Raw genomic sequence first — 20,985 nt, 5'->3', positions numbered from 1 at the left:
CGTTATGAAAGACATTATGTCTCTTCTTTTGAGACATGACTTTTTATAATACTCATTTTTAATTTGTAATTGTAACTTTTGAAACAAAAGAATTCTTTACGAACGTCAGTACTGTCAATTAGAACCTCGTGATATCCGCGTGACTCGTAGCCACTGCTGTGAATTAACAGCTGATTTTGCACGTAAATACGTGGATATCCGTGTATACGTATTACACACGTCGCATTCAGATATCGTCCATGTATCACGTAACCTACCAACGAGTAGGTAAATTGCTTACAGATAAACGTAAAATTTACGCAATTGCAGATTTCGTGGACAGATTATTCACGACTGTTCATGAGAATCGTTTCGTTAAGCTCGTTAAGATATTAGATATCAAAGAGACTTTAACATTCAAGATAAAGCGTAAAGTGTAAACATTAAAGATTAAAGTAAAAAGTATTTTAGCTAACTAACTTTAAAATTTATAATTCGTAGTAAAAAGTGTGTCAATAGAAGATTTAATACACAATTTAACATTCCCCTCAAACATATTCCAACTTTTCAACAAAATCCATAACAGTACTATAAAAAGTTAATATTTATCTCTACCATATCCCAAGTTTTCAATATCCCTAATCAAATACCAACTACACATACAATGAAGGGATAGCTAGGAGCATTGGTCAACGCGTATCTCCAATTAAATGATAACAGGCGTCAGCTGATATTCGCAACGTCATAGAGAAGCAACCGTATAAGGGCAAACTAAAGCGGTCAGTGTCACACTGTGTTGGACTATTGACGAGACGAACGATTAAAGCCACCGACATGACTAGGCATACATACACACGAAAGCCGGACAGAATCTAGTTTAACGGCGTGGGATCGGACGACGACTTTCACATGCTAAAATTAGTCGAACAACGCCGAGGCGACAATTCGTAAAAGCTTGCCGCTTGCCCCGAAGCCACACACCATTCGTTGCGTAATATTCCTTCCTCTATGTTCGCGCGAGAGAACGATTCAGCTTCATTGGTGAATTCACTTTACCAAAGCGAAACAGGTTACCGTTTTCGTTCCACGTGTTAACCTTAGTAGAAACAACATCCTATTAAGAACCACGTAGCATCAGCACGGCGGCGAAATATCATTGTAATATATTTTATTCGGAGAATTAACGGCTTTTAACGAGATCGTAATTATTTGAAAATATGTTACAAATTATATTTTATTATGTATTTTTCTTTTCGTATTTTATAGCTGGAAAATTATTATATAGCAGACTAAAAATGAAGATTTTGAGAATTTCTTAAATAAGAGTTATTATTCAGTTAGATTATAACCACATATATTCTCTTTTGCATCTTCTTCATTTTCGTGATCTAAAAAAATATATGAATTTTTCATAACAATAAATATAGAACACTATGAAAACGACATTTATTCTCAATTTGTTACTAATTTTCGAAGTCAGCTTTTAATTGATAGTATACGTTTCATGTGAATTCAACTATGTTTAATTAAATTGCACTATAAATTTGCTGCTCGGTTTAGAGGGTAGGTTTTAGTTCATAGTGTGATATATTTAATCTGATTGAGTGCAGTAAATAATGATATTGAAAGTGTCGGAAAGATTGACAAAATTTTACATCTCAAGAACGCAATATTCACAGAGCAATGAATGAAAGAGTAGGTCGGATGAATGAAGTGTTGCAGAGTGGTACTATTGAACAACCGTACACCACTCATGCGACATTGTGGCTACCGCCAGTCTCGAGCACGTGCAAAAGGTGCGGCATAAGAATAATTTTTTGTACGCATTGCACATTTTGCACTATTTCAATCGGATTATTTAATTCGATGTAATCAAATGTTACTTTAAAATTAATTATAAAGAAATGAAAGAAAATGATGAATATGTAGATGAGGACCACAAGAAAAAATATGATAAATCTATTTTTTATATGTATATTAATATTAAACAGTAGAAAATAATTAGGTCTAAATTTACGAAAGAAACGAATAATTTTATAAATATTGTAAACTTAATCTCGCACGAAATATCCAACATTTTCCACATATTAAAAAACCCAGTAAAGATACATATTTTATTCTAAAACTAAATAAAACTATACTTTGGTGTTAATCGGTAGTGTAGTAAAATTTTAGAATAAAATTTTTGTGTCAAAAAACGTTAAGGCAATTTACCATAATTTTTCTTGATGATCTTCACTAATCTAATACAACATTTTCCTTTTGATACGTGCAAGTGATGACTAACAGTGTACTGACTACGATTGATTGAAGAAATCAACCCTTTGAATTCATTCAACAATATAGCGCTATCATCTATTTAAAAATGACTAGGCCTAAAAAGAAACTAACCTTAGATATCAAACGCACGCATTCAACTAGCACTACGAATTCAAAGAGTCAATCTGTGTGATGACTAGATGAATTATGGGGATTAAATTCTTCCTCCAGCACAGGTAACTTATTGGAGGAAGTAAATAATGTCGCTTTCGATAAGACAAAGCGTCTAAAACTAATGATGTAGTATGATACGCTTGTCTCAAAAAAACTTTCATCGACCGATTTTTCGAAAAACCTACAAGAGTATCACTTTTCTATATTCACTTTTTTTTTCTTTTTTTTCTTTTTTTTTTTTTTTTGTTCGCACATCACAGCTAGCTTGATTTCGATGAAGGTTTCGAGTTTTTATTTCTCATGCCAAATTTCTTCCTCGTAAAATTGATATGTTGAATTTCAAGCGTGAAAACAATGGTTCTTTGTACAAGGATGGTTCCGCACACTAATTCTTTGTAAGTTAAAAAAGTAAGGGGGAAAGAAGATAAGAATATAAGACTTACCTTAGAAAGTTTCTCGCCCTCATGATGTGGCAACAACGTCCTTAGAGATTGGAAACCGGCGTTAATACTTTGCATCCGACGTCGTTCATTGCTGTTGGCGATTTCTCGCCGCATACGCTTCTCCTGCTCCATATGGCTTCGCGGTGTAACGCGGCCGACGTTGCTGGTACTATTTCCGTTGCTCAACGCAACGTTCTGACCAGCAACACGGCGAGATACTGCGCCGTTGCTTTTCGATTGCTGTTGCTGTTGCTCCTGCGAATCAGCGACCTCGGCGACCGTCACGCTCGTGGTCACCGAGCCCTCCTCTATTGTTCCAATGCTTCTGCCAAACAAAAATCATACGTTCTCAATATTTATTGACTATTTATTTGCTTTTGTGAGTGTTAACACTAAACTCATTCTGGCTTCTTTAACTCTTTTCTTATGGGAAACTTTTGCTAATTTTTAGCTTCATCGATACAAGAATTAAGTATTTATATCGTCTTCCTTAATCTTATTTTAAATACATTACTATAAATTAAACTTATACTATAAGATAAGATGAGATTATAGTAGTAAAATCCTATTGTATGAATGGAAAGTCATAAGAAAAAATCTGCAAACTCCTCTTATATTAAATACTGGATTTCATATTTATTGCTGAAAAAAGATCGAGAAGTGATTTTCTTCCAACTAAACATTCGAATAGAATAATACGAAAGATTGACATTGAAATACGTGGCGAACATAGAAATCTATATCGTTGGATGATAAAAAGTATTTGAAAAGCCTGGTTGCACAAGGGAAAAAACGAATACGCGAAGAATAATTTCATGTAGCGCTGACGACATTGCGTGCAGTCTAGAGCCTTTGAAAACTGTAACCACAGAACGACAATGCTGTCTCGCTTCATTGACCGCGAATTTAACTGTCGATAAGTCGTGGCTGCTATGTAGTTTCTGTGAAACAAACAGCACGACGCTTTCAATTTCCTTAAAAGCCCTTATATCCAGACAAACAGCCGTTTTTATATTTCTGTCTGCACATTCATTTCTCTGCTTTTCTTCTCTCTTTCTCTCTCTCTTTCTTTCTCTCTCTCTCTCTCTCTCTCTATCTCTTATCTGCTTGTAAATCAAATATTTAGAGCCGCCACAAAACTCGACGAAACGTGGACTTCATATGGGGTGCACATAGAAAGTGATATACCCAAGTCCGTGTCAGTGTCCTCTCTTTCATTTCGTCTCTTTGATTTTCGGTTATCTCTTTGCTGGCTACGACGAAATGCTTTTGGTGAGTCTGCAATCTACACTTGAAACGAATGTGTTCAGTGATTCTTCTCTTTAGTTTCGTGACAATTTATTGAAACTTTATTGCGTTTGGAGTTCCCGCACAATTTATTCACAATAAAAATTATCTTTGTTTCATATTTTAATACTCTGGTATTGAGCCATTGGGGATCATAGGAATTTAGGATTAGATTGCTTAATCTCGAAATCGTTCATTTAATTTAACTTTATTGCGAATCTCTATCACGGGAAACGTGAAATACGAAATAAAACTACGTACTCCAAATTTTAATAATCTAACATAAATTAGTATTAGAACCATCCAGTATTCCAGTGATACTATTTGAGGGTCCGCTTTAATTCCAAGAATATTGCAATCTAAAAACGCGAAACTCTGTTGAAAATATTGTAAATACTTGTATAACTGAAACAAACTTCCTATAAGCTTTCGAAAATCCAATAAAAAAAATAAAATATAATGGCAAGAAAAAAAAGATCAAACAAAAACAAACAATAGCTGCATCTGATTCCAAATACGAGATTCACGAAACCTCAGAGAAGGAAGAAGAAGTACGCATTTGTGGAAGATTAACAGTTGAACTAAACGGTATGTCATTACAGGAACGGATGTAATGAATAGTTTAGAAATGAAGAGGAGATGGGAATGTTTCTCTGGTCGGTAATGTTGGTGGTGAAGAGAAAAGAAGAAGAAGAAGAGAGATGGGAAATGGGTGGCGCGTCTGCCGCTAGGAAACATCTGGTAAAATTACACGGAGGCGCGGCGGAGACGATAGGGAGAAAGAGAAAAGAGGGAAAAGATCGGGATAGCGGATGTGAGATGAGTCAGCAGGGAAAGACCGTGACCTTGTGCCCTGCTCTCTGAAACATTCGTTCAACGCGTGCCGATAATAGCACCACAATATATCCATATGTATATAATATACCTACATGTAGGACATACGTGTTTCATATTATACGAATGATTTATTTGATTTTGTGGAAATTGAAGAATCGATTTGCTAAATGAGAAACGGCTATGCGTATTTGCATTTGTATTCGATATTTTAACGCTGATTTTTTAACAATCCGTCTAAATTCCTATTTCGTTGTTCATTAATCGAAGTAATAAAAGATTAATTTACCAATATTTGATGGATTTTACAGATGGGAACTATTTTAGTTGATTTACATTATTATGAATGAAATTGCTAAAATTACCATCAAATAATCGGAATGAAATTTAAAGAGAAACATAATAGTATATGCAAGAGACATTATAGATGAGGAAATTTTAAACTTAACCAAAGTGTACACTGAAATTGAAGCTAAAATTTCGAAGAATTTTAACAAGAACTATACGAATCATTAATAGCAATCTAATTTCTCTGGGAAATGTGAAAACATGAAAACCAACAAATTTTAAAGACAAACACGCTATACGGCGAAACTTGCAGATTCTAGGAATTTGAAGAAGGAACTGTATGAATGAACGGCTGGTGAAGTCATCGTACTTCCTGCAGGATATGCAATAATAACACGTGGTCCACGCAGCAGAATTCCACATGGCATTCTCCCATCGAGTGGTTACATTAGATCAGCTGGTACGCCGACGGCTTACTGGCTGGATGGTTGGCTGCTGTGACGTCAGCTCGTTCGTCGGATACCCGCTGAGTTCACTCGGATCAGTCCCGTAGAAGTAGGTCGACTAAGTAGGTGGCTACCTTCCTTTTCATCACAGACCTCTATATGTATATATATACACATATAGAGGTCTATATATCTATATACAGACACATTTCTAAAGTGTAGGTCGTGAGCTGATTTTGGGTGGGTAGAGTCAAATATTAGGTACAATATGAGAATATCTTACATAGTACATGCTTTTAAGAGGATTACACTCATTGAGAAACGTCAGATGAATAATTCAAAGTCGATTCAGTTGAAGATCACGTAAAAATTACTATCTTTGTCTAGTTTTTCCCAGCTCGCAGATCTATATCAGATCAATTTTGAATTGCTTATCAATCAACTCTTGACAGCAATTAGATACACTTTATGTAATCTTCAAGTGGATCGTGAAAAATTACGGGTTAAAATTAAAATTACAATCGTTGTATACGTATGTAAGACTATTATCAGGCTAAATTTTAATAAATGTATCCGATGATCCGTTGTTAGTCACAAACGCCATTTTCGTTTGGAAAGAATGTCAGTTCAAATGGAAAAATCATACCATCTACTTCAGAGTTTACGATGCTTTCGAAATCGTTGAGTAACACAGGCCTACTCTTTCGAGTTCACGATAAACATTCTCCATGGAGCTGGAGTTTATCGTGTCCCACGTGTTCGTCGAATAGGCGTTATCGTATCAGATAGCACTAACGAGGTTGAACCTGAGAGGTAGAACATTAGAAGCTTCTGCATTTATGTGCATACTTGACTTTCAAATTGAATACTGGATCTGTAGATTCATCTAATAAGAATTACAAAATTCGAATTCGTATTAATGTAAGACGAGCGATCTCGAAACTAAATTAAAAAATTTGAATGCCTAATTAAGAAAAAGCACTTTGAAAATGTACATTCAACTTATTCAAAATATGTAACACGCGAGTTAAAATTTTAAATGCTTGAATGATATTGTAACTAGGAAATACTTTATTACTTTGATACAGAATTTAAATATTGTTGTATACGTCTATATTGCAGTAATATCTTAAGATTTTTTTTAAGAGATGTATTTTTATACTAGGTATCTTATAAGTCATAGTTACTAATAATGAATAATCATCAGTAGAATTCATAAACACAAATAATGGGCAACTTGTGGTACATTCATACTATAAATATTCTCTGAACGAAACATACATAGTCCTTGGATTATCTTTTTGCTACAAATATAATCATTTTCTCATCCAGTTTTCCTCGTATTATCAATTACGTATCAGTACTTCCTTTAAACTTATTTATCGAATTGACTCCAATGGTTACTGATTCTTCTTATAAATGCACACGTAAAAATATGCAGATGCTGGCAATTATATAAACTGAAAATATACAGGGTGGTCCATGACTGGTGGTACAATTGGGTACCGGGTGATCCTACGAGAAAGAAGTAAGGCGAAGGTAGAGAATAAAATTCTTTCATATGACGTCTCGTTTCCGAGAAAATCGAGTTTGAATATTTGACAAGTATACTTAAACTTAGCTAATTCCAGACTGAACAAGAGTAAATAATCGATCGGAGCTAAACTACGTACGAAGATGTGTTAAAAACGTAGAATAAAATCTTTTCATGAGATGCTTTGTTTTCGAGAAAAATGAAATTGAAAATATGGTGCGCGTGTATGAAATCAGTTCCTACATAAACATATTCAAACTTTATTTGCTTGAAAATGAGGTATTAAGGGGAAAAATTTCATTTTATATTTTCGATTTATTTTCGCATGCATAATAACCTCCTGCTGATTGTTTACACATACTTAATTACTAGATAATTGGCCAAATTTAAATAAAATTGGCGAATTTTCAAATTCGATCTTCTTCGAAACAAAGCGTCATATGAAACAAATTGTATTCCATATTTTCGACTTATTTTTTCACATAGAATCACCCTGTACCACCAGTTACGAACGACCCCGTATATAGCAGTTTCAAGCATCCCTCTCAAACACTAGATGTTCAAATACCATCATGAGCTGTACGTGTATATGTATCTACACATCCATCGCTCGTATCCGAACGTTGCGTTGCCACGTCTGCGTTTCGCATGTGTGTAGCAATGGTAGCGTCTCGCGCATGCGCAGACGTGTGTCAGTGAGCGAGCCGCGAGAGAGAATACGCGGATTGTGCGGTTGTGTTATATCGGCGCGGTGCTCTCGCGTGAGTCACCAACAGCTGATGGCTGGCGCCACTCAGCTGGTTGTTACCGGTGCCTTCGCACGAGCCTCGCTATCTCTGGCTGCCTATCAGCTGCTAGCGACTAGGAAACGACCGGAAAGGATGTCTTGTCGAGCTCTATAAAAAAAAAACCGGAGAGAAAAAGCGACGCGGCTACGCGACGGTTACGATAACGCTGTCACTAGCCGACCAACTCGAGGAACTTCCTTTCGACTTTTCGGACTGAGGATCAATGAAACGCGTAGTCGAAACGCTGACTATAAAGTTACTTTTATACGAACTGGCTCATAAAAGTGTTCTAGCATCTATAAACACTTTTTATGGATACATATATTACGTGTGTTATATGAAACATTATGAAGTTTCATTAGTACGATTGAACGATCAGAAAAGATTTTTAATTTTCGACTAGAATTTAACGATTAGAAAAATCTGTGAATGTAAAACACGAAAAATCGGTATTGCGATACTGTATGTCACGAGAATCGCCATATGAACGCTCTTATAGATAACAACGCGCCTAATTGTTTTAGATCTGGGATAAGTTATTTTACTTAACCTTAAAATGGTACACTATTCATTGATATTATTATATTCCACATTAGGCTCTTTCAGGTTTGGCGCGGTTTCCGTACATTTTGAACATTAAAAAGTTTTAAAAGAATCCATTCAAATTCAACAAAAGATCACTAAAATTAAAATTAAACAAATGTTTAAAAGATGCTGCTCAAAGCTTCTTTTTATTTGCAATTATTTAGTAAATGAAATCATCCTGTTGAAGTCAGAAAAGGCCCATAGTATGACATTTCAGATTCGAGTTTACGAAAGAAATTAAGCTTAGATTAGGTTCCTTAATTCTACTTTGTATTCTGTATTCTATCGGATAAAGATTAAATAACCTAATGTAAACCGCACCCAAAATATTTTGATCACCCATGTTTGTATGTGCAACTGTTGCGTACGGAAAAAGTTGTAAGGTTTACACTTCTGTTTTAACCGATTCTGTGACCAATTCCAGCCACTCCAATGGAAACAAACAGCTCGAAGTACAGTCTGTCGAAAGGTCAAGGTTCATTGAAAAGTTGAGTAAATTCGTGGCGTTTGAAAAGCCTGCTCGGTTCATTCATCACTTCCAATACGCTACTCAGAACTCAGAGTATGCTTTGGTTATTTTCGAATCTGTTTGTTTCAACATGGCGGGATGCAGTGATCTGATGTTACCATATTTGTTTATCAAGACGCGCGTATAATGGTTTTAGTCAAATAACTTCGATGTTTTGGATATAACGGAAGAATACCGGAGTTTATGTTTTACAGGTTGAACGATTTTTTATTTTATACGAAATTAATTTTCTAGTGTTAAGAAACATACTAACATAAAAAAATAACAAAAGGATAAATTTATTTATTGAAAAAACATTTATCTTAAAAACTGAATTAAAGATATATTTCATAAATTAAGAAACATGCAATGGATGCTAAATCGCAATGCTTAAGGAAGAGGAACATTGAATAATATTGAATAAATTGAATGAAATTTTGTTGAGTCACTCGGTATACAGACCCAAGGCTAAGTTTGGGTAGAATAGGGGAACTGCACGACGCTCTTCAAATGTGCTTGTATAGGTATGTATACGTACTACTACTACGTTTGTGTGCTTCTGTTGGTTTATGTTGGGGTTTGAACACCCTAGCCAAGTTACCCAGCCTCGGAAAAACTCTCCCTATGAACGAAGCCTATCAGACGCACTGCGGAGGCCTATCTTCTCTTTCCTTCCTTTCATTTTGTTTCTCAGAACGCAACGATTGGACCCTGTTAAAATTCTTTCCCGTCTCATGAATTAATAATATCCTACAAATTCCATAGCATACGAAAAGTAGATTCGTAGATATGGTATATAAAATAAAAATTTGAAAAATAAATAAAATTGTAATAAATAGATAACTTGTGGAGATATATTTAAAATATGATTGAATGTAATTTTAAATAAATAACATATATATATATATATATATATATATATATATATATAATATATATATATATATAGAGGTATGTTTAAAGATGTAGAATATTAAGAAAATTGATACCCGAAAACACGTTCAAATCGCTGTTCTGTGAAATTTTGTAACATGTCGTGAGTTCAATTCGAATATTGGTCATTTTGTCTCCGGCAGCCTCAATTACAGTTCGTTAGGAAGATATTTGAGCAACGTGGTTTCAGAGGAAAAAATAGGAGCGAATAAGCGTAAAGATTGCTGCCAGTGGCAGCTGCCGTGCAGAAATTTTTCTAGAAACGAAGCTGTCGACGACAAATGTTAACAGGATCAAGAACAAATCCCGAAATGGAGGAGTGTATACCTAAGCCACGACCTCTCCTTATTCTAAATTCTCCTTTTAAGTGTATCTCGAATAAAGAGCACTTCATAAATTACGTTCCCATTTCAGTAAAATTACATTTCAATTAATATATATATATATATATATATATATATATATATATATATATACACACACACATATTATTAAAATTAGTTGAAATTGACTACTATATTGTTAAAATTTACATTTAATTACATTTTATTTCATTACATTTGTTCATTACATTTTGTTATTAATTATATTTGTCTTTTTTAATTCCAATAGTGCACTGACAATTTTAATTTAATAACAATTAAATTTTTATTTTATCAGTGTCTTCATTTCACATAGAATATCTTTCTTATGTTATGAAAATTATGAAGAGAAATTAAAAGATGAAGATGAGATTATATGAAATTTCATATTTTCAAAGAACCATTTTTACTTCAATGTCGTGTGTGTGTGTGTGTGTGTGTGTGCGCGCGCGTTGTGGCATCCTTATCACCCCTTATCACCAATATTATTACCGCTCTTTATTACCGCTTTTCAAAGCCGACAAACGTTTCCCGGAACTTAATATGTCATTCAACGATCAACACAAAATCATAATTATGTAGTGGTTCGTTCGATAAGTTTTTCGTTAATGGTCTAAGGAAAAAAGCTAAAATTTAAAAATGTCATTCAATAGACACAAATAATAGGATAATAAATAGATCGGATTACAGAATGTAGAGAAACAAAGTAAGAGGGAAAGGTGGAGGACAATTTCGCGGATATCTTTGCCTGAGTAAGGATGTCTGCTGTCGTATTAGCTCACGGGATGGAATGAAGAACGAGAATGGGAATGAGATTGGGAACGGCCAGGCATATATTTAGCTATGTGACGTAAGGCACAGGCCAGCGGGCGCCACGTCGCGTCGGGTGTACGTGCCTCCGCTGTCTCTGGTTCTCCTCGCCTTCCTGGCTCTTCTTCGTTTACCCGTTTACTTCGTTTAGCCGTAGTCCCGTCTCTACCTTGTATCGCGAAATCGTATCGGTTCACATTCATTTTCTTACTTTTTGCTATTTAATTCTTCAAGTATTTCCTAGGAAGATATATATATATATATATATATATATATATATATATATATATATATATATATATATATATATATATATATATGTATATATATAATATACATACGTGTACATTATAATGTAGACTATATATAATACGTGTTTTTAATAAAAATTTCAGACGAAGAACACGGTATGCATGTACAAATCAAGAGTTTCGTAAAAAAATAATAACACTATATTAAAATTAAATCATGTACGCATATCAATATGTATAATGTATATCAAGAAATACGATAGGAAACGTATTTATATTGAAATTCGAACAAGATAAAATGTCTTGTTTATTGCTGACCTTTGATTGACACACGTGAATAACTGTGTGCGATATAAAAAAATTTCGATATCGTACTCTTTGGCACGAAGCAGTCTCTCTTATTTTCTCTTTCTTTTTTTCTAATAAGATTTGTGGGGGAATTTGTGGTTTCTCAGATGATGCAATCGAATCGTTTATGAACAATATACGCGTTGAGGTGAACCTTCCGGATGGGGCTTCGAGTTGAAAATCCTATTAATCGTATAAGTAGAAGGTATATATACCTACACATATATACCGTTGAGCGAAGTCGTTAAAAATAAATTGTTAAATAAGCGAATGTGATATTCGTTTAGGAGAACATCACTCGAATGTGAGACAGCGTGTAATAAATGTATGATAAATTGCACTTTGTATATACATTCTCGTATCTGCGACTAATACACGCGAAGATTATTTAATTTTAATTGTACCATTTCGTAATATGGCGCAACATTATCTGTAGCCGCCGGTAATCGCAAACACGACGAAAGCTCGATGGATTTCTGTTCGAACATATGCTCGTATTTTCATTTTTATTGCTTAACACAGCTCTTAATTAAAATATGACGAATCGTGATTAGAGGTGCAACATTTTTCACCAAAAATATCCTTTCTTTAACTTCATTTCTAAATTAATAAGTTATTTTATTTCCATTGAAAATAAATTATATTTATGTTTTATAAAAATTGAAATCTATTTAGAATTCATTTCTTTTTTAACTATTCTATAAATAAAAAAACTTTTATTAACGCGTTAACTGCTTATGACATCACGTTGGCGTCGTGGCCTAGTTGTTTCCGGAAGCGGGTGACGCCACGTTGCGCAAATTGTTTTTAAATGAAATCAAAGAAAACAAATTTCAGTCACAATGGAAGGTTACGAGATTCGATGCAGCAAACAACGTATTAAGAGTTCACTCGAATTAAAACCTTGTTACTTGTTTCTTTTAGTTCAAAAGAAAAAGTAAAGTTCAGTAAAGCATCTAACATATATTCAAACTGTATTTTAAAACGGGACAGACATTCCAAACCAGCTAATACCGATTCAAACACCACTCTTCTTTAAATGTAGATAGACCAGGCCGTTAATCAGTCGGTGCAACACCTGCGACGAAAACAATGACAATTTATATTGATGACGATCGGAATGCGAGTGCCCTGATGCGTGAAACGACGCGGCCGACCAGCTGTCTGATTTTGACGCAACCACCAACGACAGCCGGTAATTTTGTACTTGTAACAGCGTCAGATTCCAAGAATGTTTCCATACTCTCTTCCTTTCTTTTCCATTCACACGTTTTCGTTTCCTGACACAGGCATCACACGTTCTTTATATTTTTAAGCCGAGAATAAAAATATTAATGTTTTTAACAATGCAAATAAAGATTATTTCATCTAATTGAAATTGAGCCTTGCTTGAAGCTGTGTATATGTAATATTACACTCGGGAAAGGATCGATGGGATAATTATTTAGTAACTTAAAATTATTTTAAATTTTCAAAGCTACTTTCACTATTTCATATCAAAATCTAGGAAGAAACGAAGAAAGAAATTGGTAGAAATCTTTCACAATAATTCTAAAGTCCGAAAAAAACCAAACAATAATGTCCAAAAGCTAAGAATATCTCTAAAAAGCTTTCTTTCTTCCCATAAATATTTGAGCACCCGTATATCTTATCTTGCTTTCAAAATCCTGGTGCAGAATGGTCCAAGGTCAACGAATAAAGGAACAACAGGCTACCCGTTATTCTATCTTACGTCCACGACTAAAAACTCAGGTAGATGATCCCAGTAGGACCAAATGATCCCATCAACTACGTATATTATACACGGAAATGGTCTTATAGAACGATTCCTAAATGGTTAAGGTAGTGTGGTTTAGAGCAAAATTTACCACTCTGCAAGAGTTTGTTAAAAAAACTGTTTTCTTTTTAATAAAATAATTTAAATTTATAGTTTGGTGATTCAAATTCAAATTCATTATTACTATAAATTCAAATGTTACTACCAAAATATTCGAATACTTATGAAGAATAGCGTAGAAAGAAGTAACACGAAAGTGAGACATTTTTTCAAAAATTGAACGCAAACTCGAAGATGAAGTTATGAAGCTACATCAGTAGTAACGTGCGAGCTTACTCGAAAAGAGAAGAAAAGAAAAGAAGAGAAAAAGGAAGGGCGTCAGACAGAGGCATTATTGCCGTCTGAGGTTGGTCCCTTTGACTTTATTCATGAGTAATACTCGCATACATGTGTGTATGTAACATGAGTTTGCGGTGCGCAGTGGGTATGTGGAGCGTAAGAGGTCAACAGAGGAACCATTGTTGTCTGCTGCCAGCCTCCACAACTGAAAGGCGTTTCAAGATTGTACAAATTATTTTCGTAGTTTAGCTGTCTACTATAGTACGATAAACAAAATCAACAAAATTAAAGAAAAAGAAATGTTCATCGCCGTATTATATGAGAATGGCATAACGAATTGCAAAATTGTAATCTCGACAATAAACTTCTTTTTTATCCTACTATCTTATGTGCCCTATCAGAAAACACTGATACATCCATCAAGCTGTCGATCACGTTACTGTAAGATTGGAAGCAGATAAATTTACCTTTTAATTGCAAGTATAATACTTAAGATTAAGTTAAGTTGTAATACTTATAAGACTTAACCTTTGGCCGTAGGTACGAAGGAATAACGAGATTTGAAAATATATACAGTTCCAGCAAGTGTTAAGTCCATTCCTAGACGAGGCCAGGCAAGTGCTGAGATTTTGCGGTGCAATGACGTGACGCCGCGACGCGACATCGTACACCTCTTTTGCGTACAAATCCAAAGAAACGGTATTATGCTTTTCATGGTAAACCTTTTCACTCGATACAATAGCTAATCAATATGCATAACAAACTACTTTTCTTCAGAAAATGCATTAGCTACACCATTCGAGTCGATACAATCGAGGAATGAAATGAGAAATTTAGAAAAATTGGCTAATCAATTTGACTTTTCGAAAACTCAGATTCGATTCTTCTGAAACGTCACCAGCATTGGCCAGAAAATTTCACGACTCTCTTAAGCGGACCGATTTTGAACGAATGAAGCGAATGCTTGATAAGAAATTACGAATTTGTACGAGAACTTTTCGCGATCACAGTTAATTATAGAATCGGGTAAAGTGAGATAAGGAATTTCAATTCGGCTGGCTGATATATGCCGTCTCACAAAATTCTAGTAGAGTCAAATATAATTTAACAAAGCAGTCCACGTACGGTTACTCGTGAAAGTATTCGTACGTGTTTTAAAATTTCATTAGCACTGTTATGAGACTCGACTATCATGATTAGATTGCGGATTTTTATGCATTTATGTGAAATTTAAGGAGGCAGGAATGCGTAAAATCCACATAATGCATAAAAGTATTCGTCATAACTCTTAATGGATAAAACAAATTTATAAGATCGTGATTTTTATGAAAATATATATAAATGTGCTATTTATTTCAACCAGTGAAGTTACTGCTCTGCAGGGACGAATAATTAAATACTAGGTGTCGAAATCGTATATGAATAAAGAATAGACGAATCTATAGGTAGGCAAGAATCTAACAACCTGACCTTAGACACGTTAATATCTTTGCACTAAATAAAAGATTATTGGAATTTAAGATTTCAATATGAACTTTGCACGCTTTTCTTCGTTTTATTGTACTTTGTTCTGTTTAAGATACATACTTTAAAGGTCAACGATAAATAAGTAAGTAGTTTCAGAACGTAAACAATTCTTCTTTTAATATCTTTTTTTCTTTATCTGTGATAAATGATCGTATATATTTATAATAATATATATAAAGTAAATTAAAAAATATTCGGATACTAACATGCCAGAAACCAATTTTACTTTGGAACGATAGTATACATACTCTTTCAATGACGTTCAAAACAATTATAAGTCCATTAGTATTTTTTGTCACTCGTATAATGTTCCTTATTACACTAGGAAATATAGACCATATCTAACAGATATGATAAGAAAATTTTTCACGATACCTACAAGCTAAACCGCATTGTTTATATTCTGCATAAATCCAACAAATCCCCCAGCCTTCCATTCCATTTCTCTATGTGTATAATTACACGCTACTAAAACTTCATTTAAAAATCACTTTCTAATCACATAGTCAAGTAATTATGAATCTTTTACTTATTTTGTAAATATTATTTCTTTTACTTATTTTGTAATATTTGTAAAACAAAGCTAAAGTAACATTAAAACCTCCAAAATTTTCAATACGATTTACTCAATCGATTTTTACAAGATGCTCCTGAATCATAGTGAAATATAAAACAAATTTCATATGGAAAACAACTATTGAAACTCAAAAATACGAGGCTCAAATCCAATTTCAATTTAGATCAAATTCAATTTACGTTAAAATTAGAAACATTTAACTTCAAAGATCGCCAGAAAGAAGTTTAAGGTCACGCGTTCACTTTTCGTTATATATACAGAAAAAAAGTAAAAAAGTAAAAAAAAGTAAAAAAAAAGAAGAATGAACGACCTCGGAAACGTAAGGCACGTTTCACGTTACACCAATCGAATCATCTAGTTTTCATCGTCACTATTTTTCACGACATTAAAGCAGCCTGTTTTCAGTGAATGACCCTGTACAATAATTTCAATGTCACTTAATATCATTAACCGCGTCAAACGACGCATACATAGTATAGATATGGTTGAAATAATCCATAAAATCAAAGGTAGGAAAATAAATAAAGAAAGAAAGAAGAGACACGACACTTTGGTATGTACGTACATACTACGTATGTAACTCTGCATTAAGTACAAGTGCACTCATACACGGAGATTGACCTGGTGCAAGCGCAATGCGCAATTCAAACTCTTTATCTCTCTTTCTTATTTCCTGTGCAGTTCATTCAGCTGTCTTTGTTGCTCTAATTGGCTACTCGTAACTAACCACAGGATGAAGTATGTAAGTCGCAAATTCAAACGTATATTGAACTATCACAGTAACTTTTCAGTTTGGAAATTTGAAAATGTAGAAGTTCGAGTATTTCGAAATTTGCGAATTTAAAAGTTCAGTATCCGAAGTTCGAGAATAGTTTGTAAAGATCGAATACTTAACTATATCTTACAAGTACTCTTCGAACCGTATGAAGCTAACTACCTTGGATAGTGGATTTGATTTGTACGCATTGAACTTGATCCCATCGCTACTCGTAATACTATGTACATAATACGTGTATATACCTAGATGTGTTATAAGCACATGTATACGTAAAAAGGCAACTACGTACGATATGGTGCAATCACGTTGACCGTGGTCAGGATTGGCTCGACCGATTTATTAAGTCGTGCAAACGAGCGAACGAAAAAGTACCATCAGTCGAGCGAGTTTTATTTTCCAACGCTTGATAAACGATGTGGTGATAATAACTAATAAGTACAGCATGACACGCACACCGACAAAGGTTTAGCTGACGTAAATACTGAAAGAAAATCGATAGGGCATCGAGCGACATTAATTATATCTGTGCTTTGTGTGTACGTGTGTGTAAAACATGTCATAGAGAAAAAACTAAGTGGTGGGTGGACGGTAACTCAATATTTTTTTTATAAATTAATAATCCAATAATATGTAACCTAACTTTGTTAGAATCGACCGTGATTGATGTTTTCTTGATGGTTGGAGCGATCAAAAGAGAAATAAAATCGATAACTGGTAGGCAATGAGAGAGCGAAGAAAAGTTATGAAAGTTTTCGTACACCTATAGCACACAAAGTTATTTTTATTATTATCAAATTCTACTCTTCGATTCCTAAATCTCTAGACTTTTAAATTCCAACACTTCGATGCAAAGTTAATATATTATATAGTGAGAAGATTAATCACATACTGTTTTAAAAGTAAAACAAGGTCGACAGAAAATATAAACATAAGAAAACATAAGACTACGTAAATACGATATTTCTATTGCTATATTAAAATACATGTTTAAATATTTTTATAGAATAACTCATCTTTCTATAAAGTAGTTATTGTACTGTTTTATACGTTTTAACAAATTGATAAGATATTACATATGCATAATAAAAATATTAACTCTACACCGTGAAACGTATAACACAGTGTTTAATCATTCAATCGTTTAAATCTACAATGTCATTTCCATCTACGCTTCGAGCAGTGTAAAAACATCGAAACGCCTTAAGTGACTAATATTTGACAATAATTATCCGACTATATAATTATAAATTCATGACGCATCGTTTCAACGACTAAATGACACATTGCATATATATGTGAAACGTTTGATTAGCGTACAAAGCAGCGATAAACCGCGAGAGAGAGAAAATTTATCATGATCGGTGAAGTATGTATCAATCGTGCTCGATTATGTAATAGCAAAACGTTTAATCAGCTGATATACTGGATCGTGTGATGAAAGGATAAACACATATCAGATGTTCTCGTAATAATCCGACTATCCTTTTCACTTTTCAAATGGAAAAGAAGTAAGACCAAAAAATACTGCGAATGACGATATAACATTTACGCATTTACTGATATTGACACACACGGTGCGTCTACTGATAGTAGTCAATATTTTATATCATGGGGTATTTCAGCAATCACATGCAGCAAGGAAACGTTTCTATGTAAAAGAGTAAGTCAAAAATTGATCAAGTACCTAAACACCCATCATCAACCGATTGGTAGAAATGAGATGATACAAAATTACTTTCTTCGTTTGTTATATACTAAATATTGTATTTTATTTTAAGTATAAACGGGTACGCTTTTAATCTGTTTTTGATTTCAAGTTTTTCTTGATATGATATAATGTTATCTGACCATATAGTATAATTTTAATTTCGTAGTAAAATACATTAGATTTAAATTTCTACATATGTAATTAAAATGCAAACTGCTGTCATTCTTTGTTAGTAAAAATATGGCGGAAATCCACGCATAGGCGCAAAGCAAAATTAAGAAAGTAAAAGTAAGGTTAGATCGTCGATGTAGAACTTTTACTCAAATGTATTTATACATATATTTGTATGGTGACATTACTTAACACAATTATACTTAAATTTTCAAATAAACATATTCCCTATTTACATGCTCGCCATCATACCTACATTCATCATTATTCACTCTTACCGATCTAACCACCAAAAACAAGAAAAAAAAAATAGACATAAACATACCGCGAGCGTGAACGTAAGGTATGCCGCGTGCATTAATGCAATGATTTACGCTTGATACCTCCAACGAGCCTTTCATACACATGTAAAATCGTTCGTCTTCCCTCGTTTCTTCATTCAAGCTCTATATCAATTATGGCGTACACTGTACAGCTTTCCTTTACACCATGTGTGTGTGTGTGTGTGTGTGTGTGTGTGCGCGCGCGCGCGCGCGCGCATACATATATATATTGTTACACGCATATCGTCTGTGTAGTTTCTCGCATTACCTACGCGCGTTATCGCGGCACGTCGCGCAACCAAACGGACAAAGAAAGCATACGAGGCGCTGTGCCCGGTGTAATATCGACAAGTAGTCAACGTTCGCGAATTTCACAACTACACGCGAGCAGACTGTGTACCTTGAACACGATTTACACACGTTTAGCCTAGACACGATAGATCGAAGCCTATCCGTGTAAAGTGTAAGTGAACGTAATGCAGCGCGGTGATGAGCGTATGTAAACAAGAAGTCGCGCCGATGCGGCATGCTTCGAGTTATTTATAGAGACCCATTATTGTGCAACAAACGTGGCTTTACGTAACGCACATAGTATAACCTGGCTGGTCTGTCGGTCACTCGGCCGTATACAAAGGAACTTGCTTTCCTCGTCCTTTTGTTTTTTTCCCTTCTTTTTACATCCTTTTTCTCTATAACTGCTGCAAAGAGATACTAAAAACCACGCCACTTAGTTTCAACCCTGGTGTAAACAATAATCTAAAGAAATCTCAGCATTGTGTATTGAAAGAAAAGTTTGCTTTGATTCATACAATGTTTATCTGTATACTGTGAAATTTTGCACATGTGTAATGTTGCGAAAAGCTTTTTCAGAGTTTGAAAAATTTACAAAATTCTATATAGTGGAATAAATTGTGTCTATTTCATGCAATATTAACGCCATGATAATAAAAATTTATCTCTATATTGTAAAACTTTACATATACATATACGTAATATTACGAAATGGTTTTCCAGAATTCGTGAAATTTTTAGAATTGTGTATAGGGAGAAATTGTTCCTTCGTTTCTCTATATTATAAAAAACTTTACATATCTGTTCTACATTTTGCCCCAATTCTGTAATTTCTATGATATTCAATTCATATCCATGAACATAATCTAGAAATACGTGTCAATCTAAATTTGCGTCGTACTCATTACGTCTTAAATAGAATGTGTTTTTCACAATTTTTTAATGATACTTCTGTTGATTGATGATTTTATGATGTTAAATTGATGACAGATTTCATGATGGCAACACCGTCGCGAGGGGAACGAACATATAGAGAGCTAATGCAAACGCGAGTACCGTATATGCATTTTAAACCTGTTCAGAGATAACGTTCTAAGAAAGCGATTAATAGCGACACCGCGTCGTAGCCATCCAGTTACTGTTTATATTACGCTCGTCATAGCAAATTACTACAATTTTCCTAGAATATAATATACTATACGATAGACTACTTTGCTATATGAATATTCAAAAACATCAATAACTAAAATTAATTTACGTAATATACGACAATGAAAAACATTCTTATAATTTTCCTAGAATATTGTGTGATATACAAATATTTGAAAATATCGAAAATTAATTTACACAAGCTATAACAAAATTTAACATCTATTTGTCATTTACTAATATCACAAATAATTAAATAAGACCAAAAAGTACTCTATGTAAAATTTCAAAATCTACAATTCTTCGCAATAATTCTACATTTATATTGTTAGAAAACAATTGATATATCGGCAGTGACTCCCGCGCCATGCTTGTTTGGGCGTGAACGCATGGAAGGTCCGGTTTGACACAACTTCGCAAAATATTTCCCAACTTGCCTCTATCGATCATTCCAACAACAAAAATAAACACTAACTTCAAAGAAAGAAAGAAGTCTCCACTTTATAACTCAAAGAA

At 34.0% G+C, this 20,985-nt stretch overlaps 1 protein-coding gene across 3 annotated transcripts in view; it reads right to left on the bottom strand.

Annotated features, from left to right (window-relative positions):
- crp (transcription factor cropped) overlaps positions 1-20,985 on the bottom strand; it is a 150,160-nt gene that overhangs the window by 127,332 nt on the left and 1,843 nt on the right. For 2 of the 3 annotated variants that reach the window (XR_011172701.1, XM_069110264.1), the window contains exon 2: positions 2,856-3,180. Coding sequence is in view for 2 of the 3 variants with exons in the window: in XM_069110264.1 (XP_068966365.1) it covers positions 2,856-3,180 (325 nt within the window). In the remaining variant the exon portion in view is untranslated. The remainder of the gene's footprint in view (positions 1-2,855; positions 3,181-20,985) is intronic. The other variant, XM_069110265.1, reaches the window with a different exon arrangement.

Source organism: Bombus flavifrons, chromosome 3 (genome assembly GCF_040668555.2).
Source record: "Bombus flavifrons isolate JBK064 chromosome 3, iyBomFlav1_principal, whole genome shotgun sequence".
In the NCBI taxonomy this organism is placed as follows: Eukaryota; Metazoa; Arthropoda; class Insecta; order Hymenoptera; family Apidae; genus Bombus; species Bombus flavifrons.
The sequence above is the reverse complement of the archived record's forward strand: the minus strand, read 5'-3'. Positions and strand labels throughout refer to the sequence as shown.